The sequence below is a fragment of the Melanostigma gelatinosum genome, assembly GCF_949748355.1.
Source record: "Melanostigma gelatinosum genome assembly, chromosome: 13".
In the NCBI taxonomy this organism is placed as follows: domain Eukaryota; kingdom Metazoa; phylum Chordata; class Actinopteri; order Perciformes; family Zoarcidae; genus Melanostigma; species Melanostigma gelatinosum.
This window is the reverse complement of record NC_136646.1, coordinates 16,737,776-16,757,775: the sequence shown is the minus strand read 5'-3', so window position 1 is coordinate 16,757,775 and position 20,000 is coordinate 16,737,776. Positions and strand designations below refer to the sequence as shown.

General features: G+C 42.0%; 2 protein-coding genes across 2 annotated transcripts in view; both read left to right on the top strand.

Annotated features, from left to right (window-relative positions):
- abca3b (ATP-binding cassette, sub-family A (ABC1), member 3b) overlaps positions 1 to 10,900 on the top strand; it is a gene marked incomplete at its 3' end in the record, with an annotated part of 43,668 nt that extends 32,768 nt beyond the window's left edge. The window contains exons 32-40 of the mRNA XM_079281724.1: positions 7,349 to 7,457; positions 7,574 to 7,733; positions 7,997 to 8,146; positions 8,393 to 8,553; positions 9,268 to 9,447; positions 9,544 to 9,685; positions 9,999 to 10,183; positions 10,471 to 10,612; positions 10,713 to 10,900. Coding sequence (XP_079137850.1) covers positions 7,349 to 7,457; positions 7,574 to 7,733; positions 7,997 to 8,146; positions 8,393 to 8,553; positions 9,268 to 9,447; positions 9,544 to 9,685; positions 9,999 to 10,183; positions 10,471 to 10,612; positions 10,713 to 10,900 — 1,417 coding nt within the window. The remainder of the gene's footprint in view (positions 1 to 7,348; positions 7,458 to 7,573; positions 7,734 to 7,996; positions 8,147 to 8,392; positions 8,554 to 9,267; positions 9,448 to 9,543; positions 9,686 to 9,998; positions 10,184 to 10,470; positions 10,613 to 10,712) is intronic.
- Positions 10,901 to 19,235: 8,335 nt separating this feature from the next.
- Positions 19,236 to 20,000, top strand: part of LOC306786840 (cytochrome P450 2K1-like) — a gene marked incomplete at both ends in the record, with an annotated part of 9,609 nt that continues 8,844 nt past the window's right edge. Inside the window, 3 exons of the mRNA XM_079281729.1 lie at positions 19,236 to 19,445; positions 19,563 to 19,725; positions 19,989 to 20,000. The exon at positions 19,989 to 20,000 is cut by the window's right edge and continues 138 nt beyond it. Coding sequence (XP_079137855.1) covers positions 19,236 to 19,445; positions 19,563 to 19,725; positions 19,989 to 20,000 — 385 coding nt within the window. The remainder of the gene's footprint in view (positions 19,446 to 19,562; positions 19,726 to 19,988) is intronic.

Sequence of the window (20,000 nt, the reverse complement as noted above, 5' to 3'; positions counted from 1 at the left end):
ATAACAAGTAATAATTCATAGGACTTGATAAAGGGGAAAAATCCATTAAAACTGCTTTTAAATTATGATTTGGTGAGTTGCTCGTCAACCGTAGTGCTGCTTCTTGCTAACTTGTATTGAGCACATAGGACCTTACATATTGGGAAACACTCTGTGTGTTATGGATCTTATCAGCTTTCTGACACATAGAATGATGCAACAACCAAATAGGGTTGACAGCAATGACAGCTAAACAGAAAACCACCATAACACCAATTTAAGTGAGAAATTTATCCTGTCGGCCGAATCATTTTTCAAACCAATCTCCTGTCCACATGTGACCAGCATTGTCTTTGAGTTCTGTAGCCATGGTTTGGAGTTGAGTGAGTGCTTTGGTGAATGAGCTGTGTTGTTTGGAATGAAAGTACAACAAGAGTCTCCGAACATAACACAAACCCAAGATTTTTCTGCTGACAACATGTCTAGGGGCTGCACGTGGCGTAGTGGCTAACACTGTCACCTCACAGCAAGAGGGGCCCAGGTCCGTTCTCCTCGTTCTCCAGCTTCCTCCCACAGTCCAGCTTAGGTTATTTGGAGACTCAAAATTAGAGCGTGAATGTTTGTCTGTGCCCTGCTATCAGGACAGGATAAGGTTTGGACATGTCTAGGGTCATCCTCACTAGATGCCACTAAATCTTACACACCGGGCCTTCACGGTGTGCTGACCTTTAAAATGGATTCGTGCTATTCTCCTTAAAGTGACACGCTGCACATTCTTTGAAATGTTGAGCTGAAGTACCGTTAAATGGTTAATTATTAACATAAACTCAAACATAAACTGGTTAATTATTAAAGTAAACTCAAATGATTGATAAAATGTCAACAAAAGCGTCATCTTGTTTGGACATGTCGAGGGACATCCTGTTCCATGCCATCTGGCTCGTAGCGTGACCCAGATTCAGCCCTTTATTTATGTACTCAAAAGTAAGTACTTGTTCTCGGTCTGAAATAAAAACACATTCGTACACATACTGTCGCAGGCTACAGTGTCAGGTCAAATTGGGGCAGGGCTTCACAATACTCACACAATATTGAACACAAAAATATTGTCTCTGACTTTGTTGAAAGTGTGGCTTACTGGCGGTCATGGAAAGCCTTTTTCTGCAGTCCCCCAGTACAACCATTCTACTGGGCACTGTTGGGATCCTACTCGTCTTGTATGTATTTTTCCCAAACGTTGACCATCAGAGAAAGGAGCCTCCAGGACCCAGACCACTGCCTGTGTTTGGCAATTTGCTGCAGCTGAACCTTAAGTCACTCCACAGCACTCTGTTTGAGGTAAGTGATACCAAATCGTCTGCATACTGTATTGTTCAAAAGTGTGGAACAATCTGTTATTTTGGTATTTTAACATAGATAAAAACAATATCATTCAGACAAATAATATTATTTACATTTAGAATAGTCTTTGCCTTCCAAAGTGTATATGATTTAAAATGTAATTTAGTCTTAGGGCCCTCTGCCGTCTCCTTGTAGTTAGATTGAACAGGATTTGTAAGGCCAGCTGATAGTCCCTGCTCAAATTCCAATAGTGCTACATTTCCAGTTACCTATTTCTGATTTTTAAGAATACCTTTGATAAAGTAACACACCTGTACATTTCAGCTTGTTTAGGCATTATTGTGCACTAGACAGTGAAACAGGAATCTGTTCCTATTTATATGATTGAAAGTCTGTCTTTGTTGCTAAGCTTCAATGTATGTTACCAATAACTGTTGATTTTTTTATTTGTTTTTCTTATTCCTAATTCTTAGAAGTATCTTTGTCTCTTTCTGCACTTTCAGTTGTCTGATTTAACCATTGTACAGCGTTTTGTGCTCCATGTACACAAACATGACTTGTTTCTGTAAAACCCTTGATACAAAGTTACATCTATTTGTAACGAGGATCTTCTAAAACCTTGAGGCACAAAAGACGATTAAAAGATATAGAGTTGTCCTCTCAGCCATCTGACTGTAGTGGATCGAGCTTCTGTGGCAGTTAATTCCAAACTTTTGAACAGTAATGTATAAAAACTGGATTTGATATTATCAAGCCATTAGGCAAAAGTGATAACTAAGTGGCTCGGGGAACAAAACATCGAACTTTTGGGTCCATGGCCAGGAAACTCCCCAGACCTTAATCCCAGTGAGAACTTGTGGTCAATCCTCAAGAGGCGAGTGGACAAACAAAAACCCGCAAACTCCAAGCATTGATTATACAAGAATGGGCTGCCATCAGTCAGGATGTGGCCCAGAAGTTAATTGACAGCATGCCAGGGCGAATTGCAGAGGTCTTGAAAAAGAAGGGTCAACACTGCAAATATTGACTCTTTGAGTCAACTTAATGTAATTGTCAATACAAGCCATTGACACTTTTGAAATGCTTGTAAGTATACTTCAGTATACCATAGTAACATCGGAAAAAAAGATCTAAAAACACTGTTGGGAACGTAAAGGAGCGTGTTTGGGTTATCAGCATTTAAGAAACTGAATTCTTGACATCAATAGAATTATTAATGTATGTAACAATTATTAATGATTATTAATAACAACGGGGCACCACCCTGCGAACAGGGACCAATAACCAAACGATAAAACTAAGTCTCATATTAGTCACTCGTAATGTCAATTGTCTGCGTATGACTATACATTCAGTGACAGTGAAGGTTTTGAATTCGAGCACAGACTACTACATACAGGTTTATCAAATACATATGCACAAGTAATCACAGACGACTGCTCCTTAAAGTATAACAGAGTTTATTAAATCAAAATAGTAAATGATCAAATCAATTAATATTGCAACCAATAAACACTATCATACAATTTTATATGCCTAATACCTAAAGAATGAATAAAATGGGTGAGGGTGTATATCAGTGTGTGTGTGTGTGTGTGTGTGTGCATGTGTGTGGGTCTGTGGGTGAAAAGGAAGGGGAGTCTGAAAGCTACAGCTAAAGACTACAAAGATGGCGGCGTCGAGTGACGCGGGCCAAAAGGGGAGGGGCCTTAAGATAATACAGCTAAACTACCACCAGATGGCGGAGTCGAGTGACTCGGACAAAATGGCGGTGAGACTGCTGTATGTAATCACGTGTGCCGATGCACACGTGTGTTGTGAGGCGATCGTTTGAACGGGGTTTCCCCCAGGGGCAGAGATAGGAGCTGTGTGTGTTAGGGGAGAGGCAAGAAAGAGAGCAAAGGTGGGGGTCATGAATCAAACTTCTGCGTGCGGTCCGCGTTGGAGTGAGAATGGGGATCGCTGGCGTATCGTACACAAAGTGCCGTTGTCGGTAGAACTGCCGGCAGTTATGTACGATAGCCGAGATTCCACACTTCACTCACGGAGCTGATTTAATGAGGAGAGAATACCACACGAAGTGTAATAAAGCAAATGAAAATAAATCTAAATAAATCCCAAGCAAACAGTCATAGCAGTTAATACACAATGCAACGGAGCTTCTGTGGTCCGTAACGATTGCGTAAATACCTCCGTATAATGCGACAGTGTCTTAACACAAACAGAATACGGGAATGCACCATAGAGCGGTTCTTTTGATCCGCGAGGAGTTGCGCAATACCTCGATATTGCGCGACAGTAACTTAAACACACAAAAACACGGGAATATCAACATATAAATGAATGGCCTGAATTAAACTTAAGTTAATTTAAGCTAAGCTATGCCCAGATACCATGAACCTTACTTGTCGATGCTTCGTTGCAACGTTGAAGTGTTCGTGGGGAAGTTGTCCTTTTTCCTCGTCAGGAAGGGGGGCAGGGGCTGCTTGCAGCGCGGCCTTGCAGCGGGCGCTGTGTGTCGCACGGCTTTTGCTGGTGCGGCTTCGGTCCGTTGCCGTGGCTCTGGAGCAAACGCAGACGTGATCTATCCTCGCTGCAGGGAGGATGATTTTACTTCGGTTTTAGACGACGTGGTCCGTGCGTCTTACCGAGAATCATCGGTGGAGGATTGAGGCTTAGTCGTCTTTCCTCCTGCCGGTATGTGTGCACAAAAGAAAAAGAAGCGGAGACGGGTCGTGGAAGGGATTTGTCTCGGCGGGGTAAGGGAGCCTTACTCAAAGTGGAGCACTGTCTGTTTCGTCCAGCGAAATGGCTCGTGACCTGACAGGGTTTGATGAGGGTTTGAGGGTTTGAGGGCCGCGGCTCCCTCGTGGCCTTCGGTTGCCAGCGTCGTGCTGGAGGTAGGAGGCTGGTGTGTCTTCATATGTCCAAGGACGGGTCCCAGGGCGAAGAGAGCGTTGTGTGATCCCTGTTCGACGGAGGTCGAAGGGAAAAAGCAAGGCGGTGTGATCTGCAGGCAGTTTTGTAGAACAGTGGTTGAACCACATGGGTCCTGGGGTCTCTTGGCTCTCGGCCAATGAGATTGCAGCGGTGCATTCAGGTGACTTCAGGAACCATAGTTTTTGGGGGGGGGAAATTCACACCCTAGTGTGAAATTCCTTCAGAGGAGGTTTGCTCTCATCAAACTACAAATCAGGATGAAACCTTTGCTTGAAAAAGTGAAGGCCTGATTCTCTTTGTCCACAGCACATGTTGAAGCCATATGGTCAGACCCCAACATCCCCCCTTTGGTCTGAAGAGCGAGGTGTTGGCTTCGGTCTTTAGAGCAAACCAAGGGCTGGCACGTGCATCCCTGTGGTGGGGAAACCTGAAGAGGTGAGACAGTCCAAGTGTTCCTGAGACCAAAAGCAGTGGTTAAAACAGGCAGTGTTCAGTGTTCATAGAGTTCAAGGTTCATAGTGGTCAAGTTCATGGTGTTCAGAGTTCATTGGCATCTGGGCAGATGACTAAGGTGGCATCTGGGCAGATGACTTTAACTACTTCTACCTACATCTACTATCATACACAATTCAAATCATAGGTGAGCAAAACATTAATCCTCAGTGTACATTTAGTCCGGTCTTAGTACATTTGATACGCCTCCATTGTCCAGGTCTTGTGAACCAAAGTCTCGGTTTTCCTGCCAAACAAGTTATAGCAACAGCGTGTTACCATGTGGATATCCAGCCATCACAGTTTACATCGAAAAAAATACAACAATTATGTGACACAGAAGATGTTCAAACGTGAGGTCGTAACTTGAAATCAAGTCGTATCAGACCGCATGTGATTGATCTGGGCCTAAAAATCGCAAGACTGCAATAACCTTTGAGGTGTTTTTGTACGTTTTTTTTCTCCATTTTTCTTGCTATGCATTTCACACTGTGTGTGTGTGTGGTGCAGAGAGTATGGGAACACATGATTCCTGATTTCATCCAGACTGTAGTAAAACAGTGCTATAATTGTCCTTAAATATTACAACTAAGAAATTGTTATTGCGCAGTGGACAAACTACTGCTGTGTCATCTTTAATGTAGAGCTGCTCCTTCAGGGAACTCCAGGAAATGCAATACAAAAACAAAACGGCTGTATATAGATAGTGAACACTGTATATAGATGGTAAAAACTTGAAATAGATGTCTTGCTCTGAGGGAGAATGATCAGCTCAATGTTTGAACCTCATTTCAGAGCGTGCCCAATTTATCACAGTCTCAAAGCCTTGATTGTACTTAAAATACGTTGTTGGAGCATTTATGTATTCTGTAGGAATATTTAGAAAAACATTTGAAGTTTCAAAAAAAACAAATGAGAAATGGATTCTCAGTTGCCTGCTTTTCATCCGTGTTCGAGATCAAAAAGGATATTCTCGGATGAATCGGTGATCACATTAACTTGAGGGTACAAATGACATTCCTACTCTTGGAAAATCCCTCTGACTTCACAGACGTGATATGAATGTATTTACTGTCTTACACGAAGGCAAAGAGCGCTCACAGTAATCAACCCTTTTAACAGCTTTGTATGATTTACAGCGCTTTCTTCACGTCACCAGATGTGTGTGTGTGTGCGCAAAGTAAAGTAGAAACTGACATTCCAGAAAGGCACAGATATGTGGCTTATTGGTCTTTTTAAAGGATTTAACCTCCTAATTTAGACTTTTGTTACATTTGTTCATGTTTTTGCACAATTTGTTTTCTCATTACATGTATGACTTGAATCAATTGCAATGTTATATACGTACAAATGGAAAGGTTTGCCCTGCTGATATTGAAGGTTTGAGGTGTCTTGAAATACAGTGTATCGTATTTAACAAAGGGAATTTACATCATTGTAACTGTGTACTGTACATGTACCATGAAACTGACCAACTGTATATGTGTCGCTATTCTTTTTAAATTAAATAATGCTCTATGCAAATTGTAGCAAATACCAGTTCCTGGTTGTGGTGGAAAAAAAAACGATTTATTAGTCGGTGTGTTTCTGGCCTGGTTGTACAGGATCCTGTCCCCACTTCTGTAGGCCTCCTCTTTAGCCCGACGAAGCTGCATGAGTCTTGCAGTAAACCAGGGTTTATTGTTGTTACGATGTCACAGTGTCAGTGAGCTCATCCAGGTCTGTAGCAGCAGCCCCAAAACACACTCCAATCAGTGCAGACAAAGGAATATGTTGGGGAATAACCGTATATGAGACCTCATATAATTTCGTACTTTGAACACAGCTTGTATAAACATGTTTTTAAAAGATTAATAGAGCATGTCCCAGAAAACTACACACCAACATCATTTGACCTGCAAAGAGGGCATCACATGATGAGTGGACCAGATGTGTTTTGTATTTGTTCAATCAAAGGGATTTGATTGGTGGACTGTGACGTAAGGTACAGTCCACCAACAGTTACAAAGTCAGACATTATAACTCTGACACTTTGTTGTAAACACATCCTTGTGTACACAAGAATAAACGGTCTCCGCTGGTTGCTGCTCCAACTACCACGTCTCTTCTCCTAATTTCGGCCACAACATAATGGTGGTGTTTTTGCCACAACATTGTCCCTGTTGCCCTCATGTCTCAGCAGTTTGTGACCCGTAGAGTCCCCATATTTGTATTAACAAGCCAAAAACGGATACTGGTGTAGACTTGTAGGACATTCTGTTCTTTGAACAAGATCAATCTGAGGTACTGTAAAGTTAATCTTCAAACAAACACGTTATTCAGCTTAGTCTCTCCTTTGCGATTTGCTGCTCTCCTGAGAGTTTGCAGAGTCATGATGGGCGGGTAGAAAATTAGTCACCCGAGAGCTTATGCAATAGCGTTCCAGGCCACATAAGTTTTGAGCTTGTGGTTTAACTGCAAGGTTTAGTCGGAGGTGTACCTTAACAGCGGAACAAATGTCTCTTTTTGAGGATTTCGTCGTCTACCTCTGCTCTAGTCCCACCGCTTTGTTAGGGGCCGTTGCTCTCCTGCTCGTCCTCCATCTCGTTTCCCATAGTTTCACCTCCCAGCCATTCGGAAAGGTGCCACCAGGTCCGAGGCCTCTTCCCCTGCTTGGCAACCTGTTGCAGCTCGATCTCAAGAGACCATACATTACCCTGTGTGAGGTGAGTTAAGCTGTCGTATCGCAAAATAAATCCATTTTGTTATATATTTGAAGGTCCTTTCGTCATTAGAAATGTCCGCGATCTTAGACTCTACATTTTTTTTTTTTTTTTTACAGCTTTCGAAGAAACATGGCTCTGTGTTTACCGTCTACTTGGGCACCAATAAAGTGGTGGTCCTGGCTGGATACAAGGCAGTCAAAGAGGCTCTGGTCAGCTACGCAGAAGAGTTTGGAGACAGAGACATCGCCCCTATTTTTGAGTTGAATCAAGGTCATGGTATGATCTACCTTTACATACTCTTCAATATACAGTGTGTGTACTTTTTAGCACAGAACCAAATAATATAAATGACCAGTTATATATCTAAATCAAGTGCACAACCGTCCTTGTATTTGTCATCTGTTTGATTATACACTTTTTGTTTCAATGTTTACGTTTCTACTTTGTTTTATTTCGGCACATCACTGATGCGTGTTGTATCTAACGATATCCACATGACTAGTTCAGATTAAATGTAACTTGCATGTCGTGCTTGATAGGAATTCTGTTTGCAAATGGAGAATCATGGAAAGAGATGCGGCGTTTCGCCCTCACCACCCTCAGAGACTTTGGAATGGGCAAAAGACTCTCTGAGCATAAAATCTTGGAGGAATGCCAGCATCTGATGCAAGAGTTTGAAAAGCACAAAGGTATCGAGTTGAAATGTACAACAAATAGCAGAAGGTCACATCTTAATGCTGAGTGACAATTCCTCCACAGGGTTTGTTATTTTGCTCAGAAAGTGGTACGCTGTGCTCAAATCATCCCCTATATTCTAGTTTGTTCCATAGCCAGTGTAAGTCATGGTGGGGTTTGCTTTAATAGTACAAGACGATCATTTTCCTTTTGCTTTTACATCTTAATCATTTTCAGTATTTTTGACTGCCATTTCACAGGGAAACCGTTTGATACAGCATGCCCGGTAAATCACGCAACATCCAATATCATCTCCGCTATTGTGTACGGCAGCAGGTTTGACTACAATGACCCCCGATTCAAAAACCTGGTGAGAAGAGCCAACGAAAACATACGCATTGTGGGCTCTGCGTCAATACAGGTGACCTTCGTATTTGCTTTTTAATTTGCTGCAGTTTTAAGGGGATTGCACACGAAACTGTGAAAGGTTGTGCAGAATGGTAAACAGTATCAGCATTTTATAGCAGTAGATTCATATACTGTGTGTGTGTGTGTGTGTGTATATATGTGTGTATATATATATATGTGTGTATATATATATATATATATGTATGTGTGTGTGTGTGTGTGTGTGTGTGTGTGTATGTATATATATTTTTATATATGTATGTATATATATGTGTATATGTATATGTATGTGTATATGTATATGTATGTATATGTATGTGTATATGTATATGTATGTATATATATGTGTATATGTATATGTATATGTGTATATATATATATGTATATCTCAATTATTTCTTTACATAGTGTGCAATGGGACCAACTTTAAGTGACAACACAATTCAAGAAAATGCTGTCAGACTAAAAATGGATGTAAACTGGAGGTATTTTGTTGATTATTTAACTGTGTCAAACAACTGATCAAAAAGTCTGTCTAAATGCTAAATATACAGTTTATGAACATACATATACTGTATGTAATGGGGCACATAGAACACATCTTGCTGTCTAAATGTGTGAAACAAAACATGAAGATTTTGTATTACTCTATGAATTCTACTTGTGTTGTTGTTTGGTGCACATTGTATTCACTATGATCTTTGTTGTTTTCACTGTTACGTCACAGCTTTACAACATGTTTCCCAGGCTGGTCAGATGGATAAAAAACCGGCAGATTTTAGTCAAAAATGTTGCGATGACTGTCCGAGATGTCAAAGAATTAATAATGCATCTGAAAGAGACACTGAACCCTCACTTCTGCAGGGGGCTGGTGGACTGTTTTCTGATCCGGAAGCAGAAGGAGGAGGTAAGACAACATTTTTTTTTTTTTTTTAAGTTTTCATCCATCAAAAATAACTAATGTTATGCTTATTTAATGATATATGGGTGTTCTTTCTCTTAGGACTCTTGTGTTAAGGACACTCACTACAATGAGAATAACTTGATATTCACAGTGAACAACCTGTTTTCAGCTGGTACCGATACCACAGCGACTACACTGAGATGGGGTTTGCTGCTTATGGCTAAATATCCTCACATACAAGGTAAAGAGAGGGTTGAAGCTCATTGGTGTGCATTTATTATTCACCTGTAGATGCCCTTAAATAGCCGACTTGACAACAACAAGGTCAAAAGAATAGACCCGTAGAAGAAACCTTTTAAAATTGTTTTTATACAGATTGTGTTTATAGTGATTTGATTTTCAGGAATTATAAGTCATTTTGAACATGTTGGAATGCTGATGTTAGGACTTAGCTCAGAGTAGGCTACAGCTTCACAGAGGTTGCATGGCTGTGGACTAGTCTTGTTCAAATGAATGCAGACAAAGAATGTTCATTTGTTAATATGCGAGTCCAGACCAGGTCCAGGAGGAGCTGAGCAGGGTAGCAGGAAGCCGTCAGATCCAGGTCGATGACCGGAAGAGCCTGCCGTACACCGATGCTGTCATCCATGAGACACAGAGGCTGGCCAGCATTGTCCCCATGGCCATTCCTCACAAAACCAGCCGAGACGTCACCTTCCAAGGCTTTTTCATCAAAGAGGTCGGTAACTGTTATTATTTAAATAGAACCTTTAAAAACAGAGTTTACAAAGTGATTTGATATCAAGCAATATAACAGAAAGTCCAACAAAAGCAAGACAAACTAAGGTCACATTTAAACACTGATAAAACAGTACAATAGATGAAACAACAAAAACAATCGACAGATTGCAAACAAACAACAATACTAATAATAATGACAATTAAATGTTCATCAACTTCTGAAAAGGTGAAAAAGTGCCGTCATTCTGAGACTTTATACACCTCTCTCTCTTCTTTTGCCAACAGGGGACGACTGTGTTTCCTCTTCTTACTTCTGTCCTTCATGATGAGAGCGAATGGGAGAGCCCAAACTCTTTTAACCCTTCACACTTCCTGGATAAAGAGGGTAAATTTATCAGGAGGGATGCCTTCATGCCCTTTTCTGCAGGTACAAAAACTTTGTCAGGGTTTTGTATTTTAGCGATGACAGAGAATTTTCACACGGTGTGATCCAATTGAACTCGTTGCAAATCTCTTTGTTCTTGCAGGTCGCAGGGCGTGTCCTGGAGAAAGTCTGGCAAAGATGGAGCTCTTCCTCTTCTTCACCTCCCTCCTCCAGCGCTTTCGTTTCACTCCTCCACCTGGAGTCCCAGAGGAAGAACTGGATCTGACTCCGGCTGTGGGCTTCACCCTCAACCCTTCACCTCATGAGCTGTGTGCCGTCAGTCGCCAATGAGGAAGAGAGCTGTAGCATGGCATTATACTGTAACTGTACATGCCCGTGACATGAATATTGTTACATCGCCCTCACAGGTAGCAGAACATACTGAGCAGCCGGAAAAGTACATCTATTTGTGTAAATATACAACAGTGGCATATAATGGCTGACGAGCTGTCTCACTCTGAATAAGTGAATACGTCCAAATTCCTACAGATTGTTCAAACTGTATACAATTTACAAAGAAACACAGGCTAGACACGGCTTCATTAGCCTATATATTCCTGCTTCCAGGTCACTGTTGATGATTTTGACAAAACAATGTACTTGGTTTTGTAGAATTTGTCATGGGTTTACTTTCTTATATTGCATAAATGACATATCATGTATTAGCCCACTATAAATAAATCAAGGCTTGCCTCTTCCTATTGCCGATAGCCCATGTAGCCTGCATCTAAAAATGACAAGAATGTACAATTATACACTGTTATTTTTCTGTTCGAGAGAAATACTTGACAATTAAAAATATTGGACTTACTGTTGTCTTTAATGTTTTTCTATGGAAAACAAAACAAATAACAAGTAATAATTCGTAGGACTTGATAAAGGGGAAAAATCCATTAAAACTGCTTTTAAATTATGATTTGGTCAGTTGCTCGTCAACCGTAATGCTGCTTCTTGCTAACTTGTATTGAGCACATAGGACCTTACATATTGGGAAACACTCTGTGTTATGGATCTTATCAGCTTTCTGACACATGGAATGATGCAACAACCAAATAGGGCAATGACAGCTAAACAGAAAACCACCATAACACCAATTTAAGTGAGAAATTCATCCTGTCGGCCGAATCATTTTTCAAACCAATCTCCTGTCCACATGTGACCAGCATTGTCTTTGAGTTCTGTAGCCATGGTTTGGAGTTGAGTGAGTGCTTTGGTGAATGAGCTGTGTTGTTTGGAATGAAAGTACAACAAGAGTCTCCGAACATAACACAAACCCAAGATTTTTCTGCTGACAACATGTCTAGGGGCTGCACGTGGCGTAGTGGCTAACACTGTCACCTCACAGCAAGAGGGGCCCAGGTCCGTTCTCCTCGTTCTCCAGCTTCCTCCCACAGTCCAGCTTAGGTTATTTGGAGACTCAAAATTAGAGCGTGAATGTTTGTCTGTGCCCTGCTATCAGGACAGGATAAGGTTTGGACATGTCTAGGGTCATCCTCACTAGATGCCACTAAATCTTACACACCGGGCCTTCACGGTGTGCTGACCTTTAAAATGGCTTCATGCTATTCTCCTTAAAGTGACACGCTGCACATTCTTTGAAATGTTGAGCTGAAGTACCGTTAAATGGTTAATTATTAACATAAACTCAAACATAAACTGGTTAATTTTTAAAGTAAACTCAAATGATTGATAAAATGTCAACAAAAGCGTCATCTTGTTTGGACATGTCGAGGGACATCCTGTTCCATGCCATCTGGCTCGTAGCGTGACCCAGATTCAGCCCTTTATTTATGTACTCAAAAGTAAGTACTTGTTCTCGGTCTGAAAAAAACCCACATTCGTACACATACTGTCGCAGGCTACAGTGTCAGGTCAAATTGGGGCAGGGCTTCACAATACTCACGCAATATTGAACACAAAAATATTGTCTCTGACTTTGTTGAAAGTGTGGCTTACTGGCGGTCATGGAAAGCCTTTTTCTGCCGTCCCCCAGTACAACCATTCTACTGGGCACTGTTGGGATCCTACTCGTCTTGTATGTATTTTTCCCAAACGTTGACCATCAGAGAAAGGAGCCTCCAGGACCCAGACCACTGCCTGTGTTTGGCAATTTGCTGCAGCTGAACCTTAAGTCACTCCACAGCACTCTGTTTGAGGTAAGCAATACCAAATCGTCTGTATACTGTATTGTTCAAAAGTGTGGAACAATCTGTTATTTTGGTATTTTAACATAGATAAAAACAATATCATTCAGACAAATAATATTATTTACATTTAGAATAGTCTTTGCCTTCCAAAGTGTATATGATTTAAAATGTAATTTAGTCTTAGGGCCCTCTGCCGTCTCCTTGTAGTTAGATTGAACAGGATTTGTAAGGCCAGCTGATAGTCCCTGCTCAAATTCCAATAGTGCTACATTTCCAGTTACCTATTTCTGATTTTTAAGAATACCTTTGATAAAGTAACACACCTGTAAATTTCAGCTTGTTTAGGCATTATTGTGCACTAGACAGTGAAACAGGAATCTGTTCCTATTTATATGATTGAAAGTCTGTCTTTGTTGCTGAGCTTCAATGTATGTTACCAATAACCGTTGATTTTTTATTTGTTTTTCTTATTCCTAATTCTTAGAAGTATCTTTGTCTCTTTCTGCACTTCCAGTTGTCTGATTTAACCATTGTACAGCGTTTTGTGCTCCATGTACACAAACATGACTTGTTTTTGTAAAACCCTTGATACAAAGTTACATCTATTTGTAACGAGGATCTTCTAAAACCTTGAGGCACAAAAGACGATTAAAAGATATAGAGTTGTCCTCTCAACCATCTGACTGTAGTGGATCGAGCTTCTGTGGCAGTTAATTCCAAACTTTTGAACAGTAATGTATAAAAAACTGGATTTGATATTATCAAGCCATTAGGCAAAAGTGATAACTAAGTGGCTCGGGGAACAAAACATCGAAATTTTGGGTCCATGGCCAGGAAACTCCCCAGACCTTAATCCCATTGAGAACTTGTGGTCAATCCTCAAGAGGCGAGTGGACAAACAAAAACCCGCAAACTCCAAGCATTGATTGTACAAGAATGGGCTGCCATCAGTCAGGATGTGGCCCAGAAGTTAATTGACAGCATGCCAGGGCGAATTGCAGAGGTCTTGAAAAAGAAGGGTCAACACTGCAAATATTGACTCTTTGAGTCAACTTAATGTAATTGTCAATACAAGCCATTGACACTTATGAAATGCTTGTAAGTATACTTCAGTATACCATAGTGACATCGGAAAAAAAGATCTAAAAACACTGTTGGGAACGTAAAGGAGCGTGTTTGGATTATCAGCATTTAAGAAACTGAATTCTTGACATCAATAGAATTATTAATGTATGTAACAATTATTAATGATTATTAATAACAACGGGGCACCACCCTGCGAACAGAGACCAATAACCAAACGATAAAACTAAGTCTCATAATTAGTAGTCACTCATAATGTCAATAGTCTGCGTATGACTATACATTCAGTGACAGTGAAGGTTTTGAATTCGAGCACAGACTACTACATACAGTCTTATCAAATACATATGCACAAGTAATCACAGACGACTGCTCCTTAAAGTATAACAGAGTTTATTCCATCAAAATAATAAATGATCAAATCAATTAATATTGCAACCAACAAACGTTATCATACAATTTTATATGCCTAATACCTAAAGAAAGGAATAAAATGGGTGAGGGTGTATATCAGTGTGTGTGTGTGTGTGTGTGTGTGTGTGTGCATGTGTGTGGGTCTGTGGGTGAAAAGGAAGGGGAGTCTTAAAGCTACAGCTAAAGACTACAAAGATGGCGGCGTCGAGTGACGCGGGCCAAAAGGGGAGGGGCCTTAAGATACTACAGCTAAACTACCACCAGATGGCGGAGTCGAGTGACTCGGACAAAATGGCGGTGAGACTGCTGTATGTAATCACGTGTGCCGATGCACACGTGTGTTGTGAGGCGATCGTTTGAACGGGGTTTCCCCCAGGGGCAGAGATAGGAGCTGTGTGTGTTAGGGGAGAGGCAAGAAAGAGAGCAAAGGTGGGGGTCATGAATCAACCTTCTGCGTGCGGTCCGCGTTGGAGTGATAATGGGGATCGCTGGCCGTATCGTACACAAAGTGCCGTTGTCGGTAGAACTGCCGGCAGTTATGTACGATAGCCGAGATTCCACACTTCACTCACGGAGCTGATTTAATGAGGAGAGAATACCACACGAAGTGTAATAAAGCAAATGAAAATAAATCTAAATAAATCCCAAGCAAACAGTCATAGCAGTTAATACACAATGCAACGGAGCTTCTCTGGTCCGTAACGATTGCGTAAATACCTCCGTATAATGCGACAGTGTCTTAACACAAACAGAATACGGGAATGCACCATAGAGCGGTTCTTATGATCCGCGAGGAGTTGTGCAATACCTCGATATCGCGCGACAGTAACTTAAACACACAAAAACACGGGAATATCAACATATAAATGAATGGCCTGAATTAAATTTACGTTAATTTAAGCTAAGCTATGCCCAGATACCATGAACCTTACTTGTCGATGCTTCGTTGCAACGTTGAAGTGTTCGTGGGCAAGTTGTCCCTTTTCCTCGTCAGGAAGGGGGGCAGGGGATGCTTGCAGCGCGGCCTTGCAGCGGGCGCTGTGTGTCGCACGGCTTTTGCTGGTGCGGCTTCGGTCCGTTGGCGTGGCTCTGGAGCAAACGCAGACGTGATCTATCCTCGCTGCAGGGAGGATGATTTTACTTCGGTTTTAGACGACGTGGTCCGTGCGTCTTACCGGGAATCATCGGTGGAGGATTGAGGCTTAGTCGTCTTTCCTCCTGCCGGTATGTGTGCACAAAAGAAAAAGAAGCGGAGACGGGTCGTGGAAGGGATTCGTCTCGGCGGGGTAAGGGAGCCTTACTCAAAGTGGAGCACTGTCTGTTTCGTCCAGCGAAATGGCTCGTGACCTGACAGGGTTTGATGAGGGTTTGAGGGTTTGAGGGCCGCGGCTCCCTCGTGGCCTTCGGTTGCCAGCGTCGTGCTGGAGGTAGGAGGCTGGTGTGTCTTCATATGTCCAAGGACGGGTCCCAGGGCGAAGAGAGCGTTGTGTGATCCCTGTTCGACGGAGGTCGAAGGGAAAAAGCAAGGAGGTGTGATCTGCAGGCAGTTTTGTAGAACAGTGGTTGAACCACATGGGTCCTGGGGTCTCTTGGCTCTCAGCCAATGAGATTGCAGCGGTGCATTCAGGTGACTTCAGGAACCATAGTTTTTTGGGGGGGGGAAATTCACACCCTAGTGTGAAATTCCTTCAGAGGAGGTTTGCTCTCATCAAACTACAAATCAGGATGAAACCTTTGCTTGAAAAAGTGAAGGCCTGATTCTCTTTGTCCACAGCACATGTTGAAGCCATATGGTCAGACCCCAACATCCCCCCTTTGGTCTGAAGAGCGAGGTGTTGGCTTCGGTCTTTAGAGCAAACCAAGGGCTGGCACGTGCATCCATGTGGTGGGGAAACCTGAAGAGGTGAGACAGTCCAAATGTTCCTGAGACCAAAAGCAGTGGTTAAAACAGGCAGTGTTCAGTGTTCATAGAGTTCAAGGTTCATAGTGGTCAAGTTCATGGTGTTCAGAGTTCATTGGCATCTGGGCAGATGACTAAGGTGGCATCTGGGCAGATGACTTTAACTACTTCTACCTACATCTACTATCATACACAATTCAAATCATAGGTGAGCAAAACATTAATCCTCAGTGTACATTTAGTCCGGTCTTAGTACATTTGATACGCCTCCATTGTCCAGGTCTTGTGAACCAAAGTCTCGGTTTTCCTGCCAAACAAGTTATAGCAACAGCGTGTTACCATGTGGATATCCAGCCATCACAGTTTGCATCGAAAAAAATACAACAATTATGTGACACAGAAGATGTTCAAACGTGAGGTCGTAACTTGAAATCAAGTCGTATCAGACCGCATGTGATTGATCTGGGCCTAAAAATCGCAAGACTGCAATAACCTTTGAGGTGTTTTTGTACGTTTTTTTTCCATTTTTCTTGCTATGCATTTCACACTGTGTGTGTGTGTGGTGCAGAGAGTATGGAAACACATGATTCCTGATTTCATCCAGACTGTAGTAAAACAGTGCTATAATTGTCCTTAACATGTATTCCAACACGAAAACAATCAGTAAATAACACTTATATAATATAATATAACATGTTCATTTATTGAGATGCCCCTATGGACCTTGTTATAGGAGGTAAAGATCAGGAGAAGTAAACATGAAGTGTAATTATGAATACTGATGTTAAATTAAGCTATGATGAGTTTTCACTGTTAATTTAACATCTCTATGGAGTGGTCTCGTGTGACGTCACAGTTTAGCTGTCGGCCATGTTGGAGTACACACAAAGCCACTGGCATGCACGGCTGAGTCGCATAACCTATCGGTGGTGAACTTTTGTGCTGTCTTTGGTTGTGGCAGCAGAGCTGTTAGAGACAAGAAATCATTCTTTCGTTTGCCAGCGGTCATTACACATCAAGGAAATGACACGAAGGAGCTATCCAAGCGACGTCGCCAGAAATGGCTGTCACGCATCTCTCGAGATATAAAGGAATAGAATTTGGCGTACACTAGAGTATGTGCGGATCACTTTATAAGTGGTCAGTGATTTTATTTGCAAATTCGTTTGTGAACAGTATTTAATAAAGGAAATATAAATTAAACTTGGACATGAGAAGGTTACCGAAGCTTCATCGGCCCGTGACAGCAGTCGGTGCCAGAGACGTGTCGAGCGTGTACAACAGGCGAAACACAGAGATGCAGCCTCAGCATTGCTTGATATGAGTTTAACGTCGGATCATATATATATATATATATGTATATATATATGTATATATATATGTGTGGGGGGGATGAAGTTAGGAGTTAGTTGAAAGTGAATTCCTACACACACGCACACAATGACATGCACGTACAATGTAAACAAACACACGTGTCTGTTTGCGCTGAGTAAACATTGAATATTGCTAAATATCTGACCAGATCTGTATATATTTACCCTTCCAATGACGAGATGAGAATTCTCGACGACCGTTGCTTTGACGTCTCGGACCCATCCACTGACAAACTGATTATAAGCGTCGAGCCCTTTGTAGCAGTCCAACTCGTCTTTCGTGTATGGACTGGGGGTGTTCACGAGATACGCGTAGATGTTGGCGTAGTTTACCGATGGAAGATAAGTAGGATCGGCACTGAAACGATCTGCACTCATCGTATAGGAATCCAAGTTACCAATAACCTTCAATTTGGCCAGGTAGCGAACCTTTGCTGCACTATCCAGTGATTCAAAGTATTGTATTTTCGCCGCACTTCCTTGTTTACGCGCGCCATGTAGGATCTGTATGTACTCCAACATGGCCGACCGACCTCGTAGCTAAGGAGATCGTGACGTCGGTGAGACCACTCCATTACATGTTGATGCCTCCATGACCAAGTTAAGCAGATGAGACTGAGGACAACTATGTAGAAGAAAAGATGTCACTTTGCATAATATGTAGCTTGACAGAGTTCTCATGTGTGTCCTGGTGTTCTCATGTTTCCTTACCTCCTCATCCCTCACTCCCTACCCTGGTGTTCTCATGTTTCCTTACATCCTCATCCCTCACTCCCGTAACTGCCCGTGCTGGATCCGTCCCCGTTGTTTTAAAAAGCTAAATAAATGATTAGCATGACGTCATGCAGCTAGCCAAACCTGTCTGGTGTACAGCTATACAGAAGCTTCGCATGTACTGCTTCCCTTTCCCGCGAGTCTGCTGTCTGATTGTGAGGTCAGGCTGATCTGATATCAGCTCTTTGGTTGCAGAATCTCCGCCAAAGTTCTCCTCTCAAAGGGGACTTTGAGGAGGATTGCTCGCGCTGGCGCTCGCCTGTAGAGACTTCTCCTGATGAGAACGCGCAGCTATGGGCCAGATCGTTCTGGCCCATAGCTGAATCTATTTGAGGGCGCTGATTGGCTAAATTGTATGTCACTCATTTATATCTTGAATCAGCAATTGGCTAAACTGCTTCATAGACCCGCCTCTTTTGGGCCAAAACGATTAGGCCCCCCAAGCTGCGCGTTCTCAGAGTGTCGTGCACACAGACAGAGAGCACGAGCAGAGAGCACACAGGCAGAGAGCACGAGCAGGAAAGGCATATATTTTGCGCAGATATCATATTTTACACAAATTACTGGGTACATTCCACAGTTCAAAAACACAAATATTGACAATTTGTATAATTTATGATTATTATAAATTTTTTTTATTTTTTTTTCCTTTTTTGTGTGGCTCATGGTGGGGCCATGCCCCATGGCCCTCTATTGACCAGCCGCCACTGCTTGTAGGACATTCTGTTCTTTGAACAAGATCAATCTTCAAACAAACACGTTATTCAACTTAGTCTCTCCTTTGAGATTTGCTGCTCTCCTGAGAGTTGGCAGAGTCATGATGGGCGGGTAGAAAATTTGTCACCCGAGACCTTATGCGTTCCAGGCCACATAAGTTTTGAGCTTGTGGTTTAACTGCAAGGTTTAGTTGGAGGTGTACCTTAACAGCGGAACAAATGTCTCTTTTTGAGGATTTCGTCGTCTACCTCTGCTCTAGTCCCACCGCTTTGTTAGGGGCCGTTGCTCTCCTGCTCGTCCTCCATCTCGTTTCCCATAGTTTCACCTCCCAGCCATTCGGAAAGGTGCCACCAGGTCCGAGGCCTCTTCCCCTGCTTGGCAACCTGTTGCAGCTCGATCTCAAGAGACCATACATTACCCTGTGTGAGGTGAGTTAAGCTGTCGTATCGCAAAATAAATCCATTTTGTTATATATTTGAAGGTCCTTTCGTCATTAGAAATGTCCGCGATCTTAGACTCTACATTTTTTTTTTTTTTTTTTACAGCTTTCGAAGAAACATGGCTCTGTGTTTACCGTCTACTTGGGCACCAATAAAGTGGTGGTCCTGGCTGGATACAAGGCAGTCAAAGAGGCTCTGGTCAGCTACGCAGAAGAGTTTGGAGACAGAGACATCGCTCCTATTTTTTATGATTTGAGTCAAGGTCATGGTAGGATCTACCTTTACATACTCTTCAATATACAGTGTGTGTACTTTTTAGCACAGAACCAAATAATATGAATGACCAGTTATATATTTAAATTAAGTGCACAACCATCCTTGTATTTGTCATCTGTTTGATTATACACTTTTTGTTTCAATGTTTACGTTTCTACTTTGTTTTATTTCGGCACATCACTGATGCGTGTTGTATCTAACGATATCCACATGACTAGTTCAGATTAAATGTAACTTGCATGTCGTGCTTGATAGGAATTCTGTTTG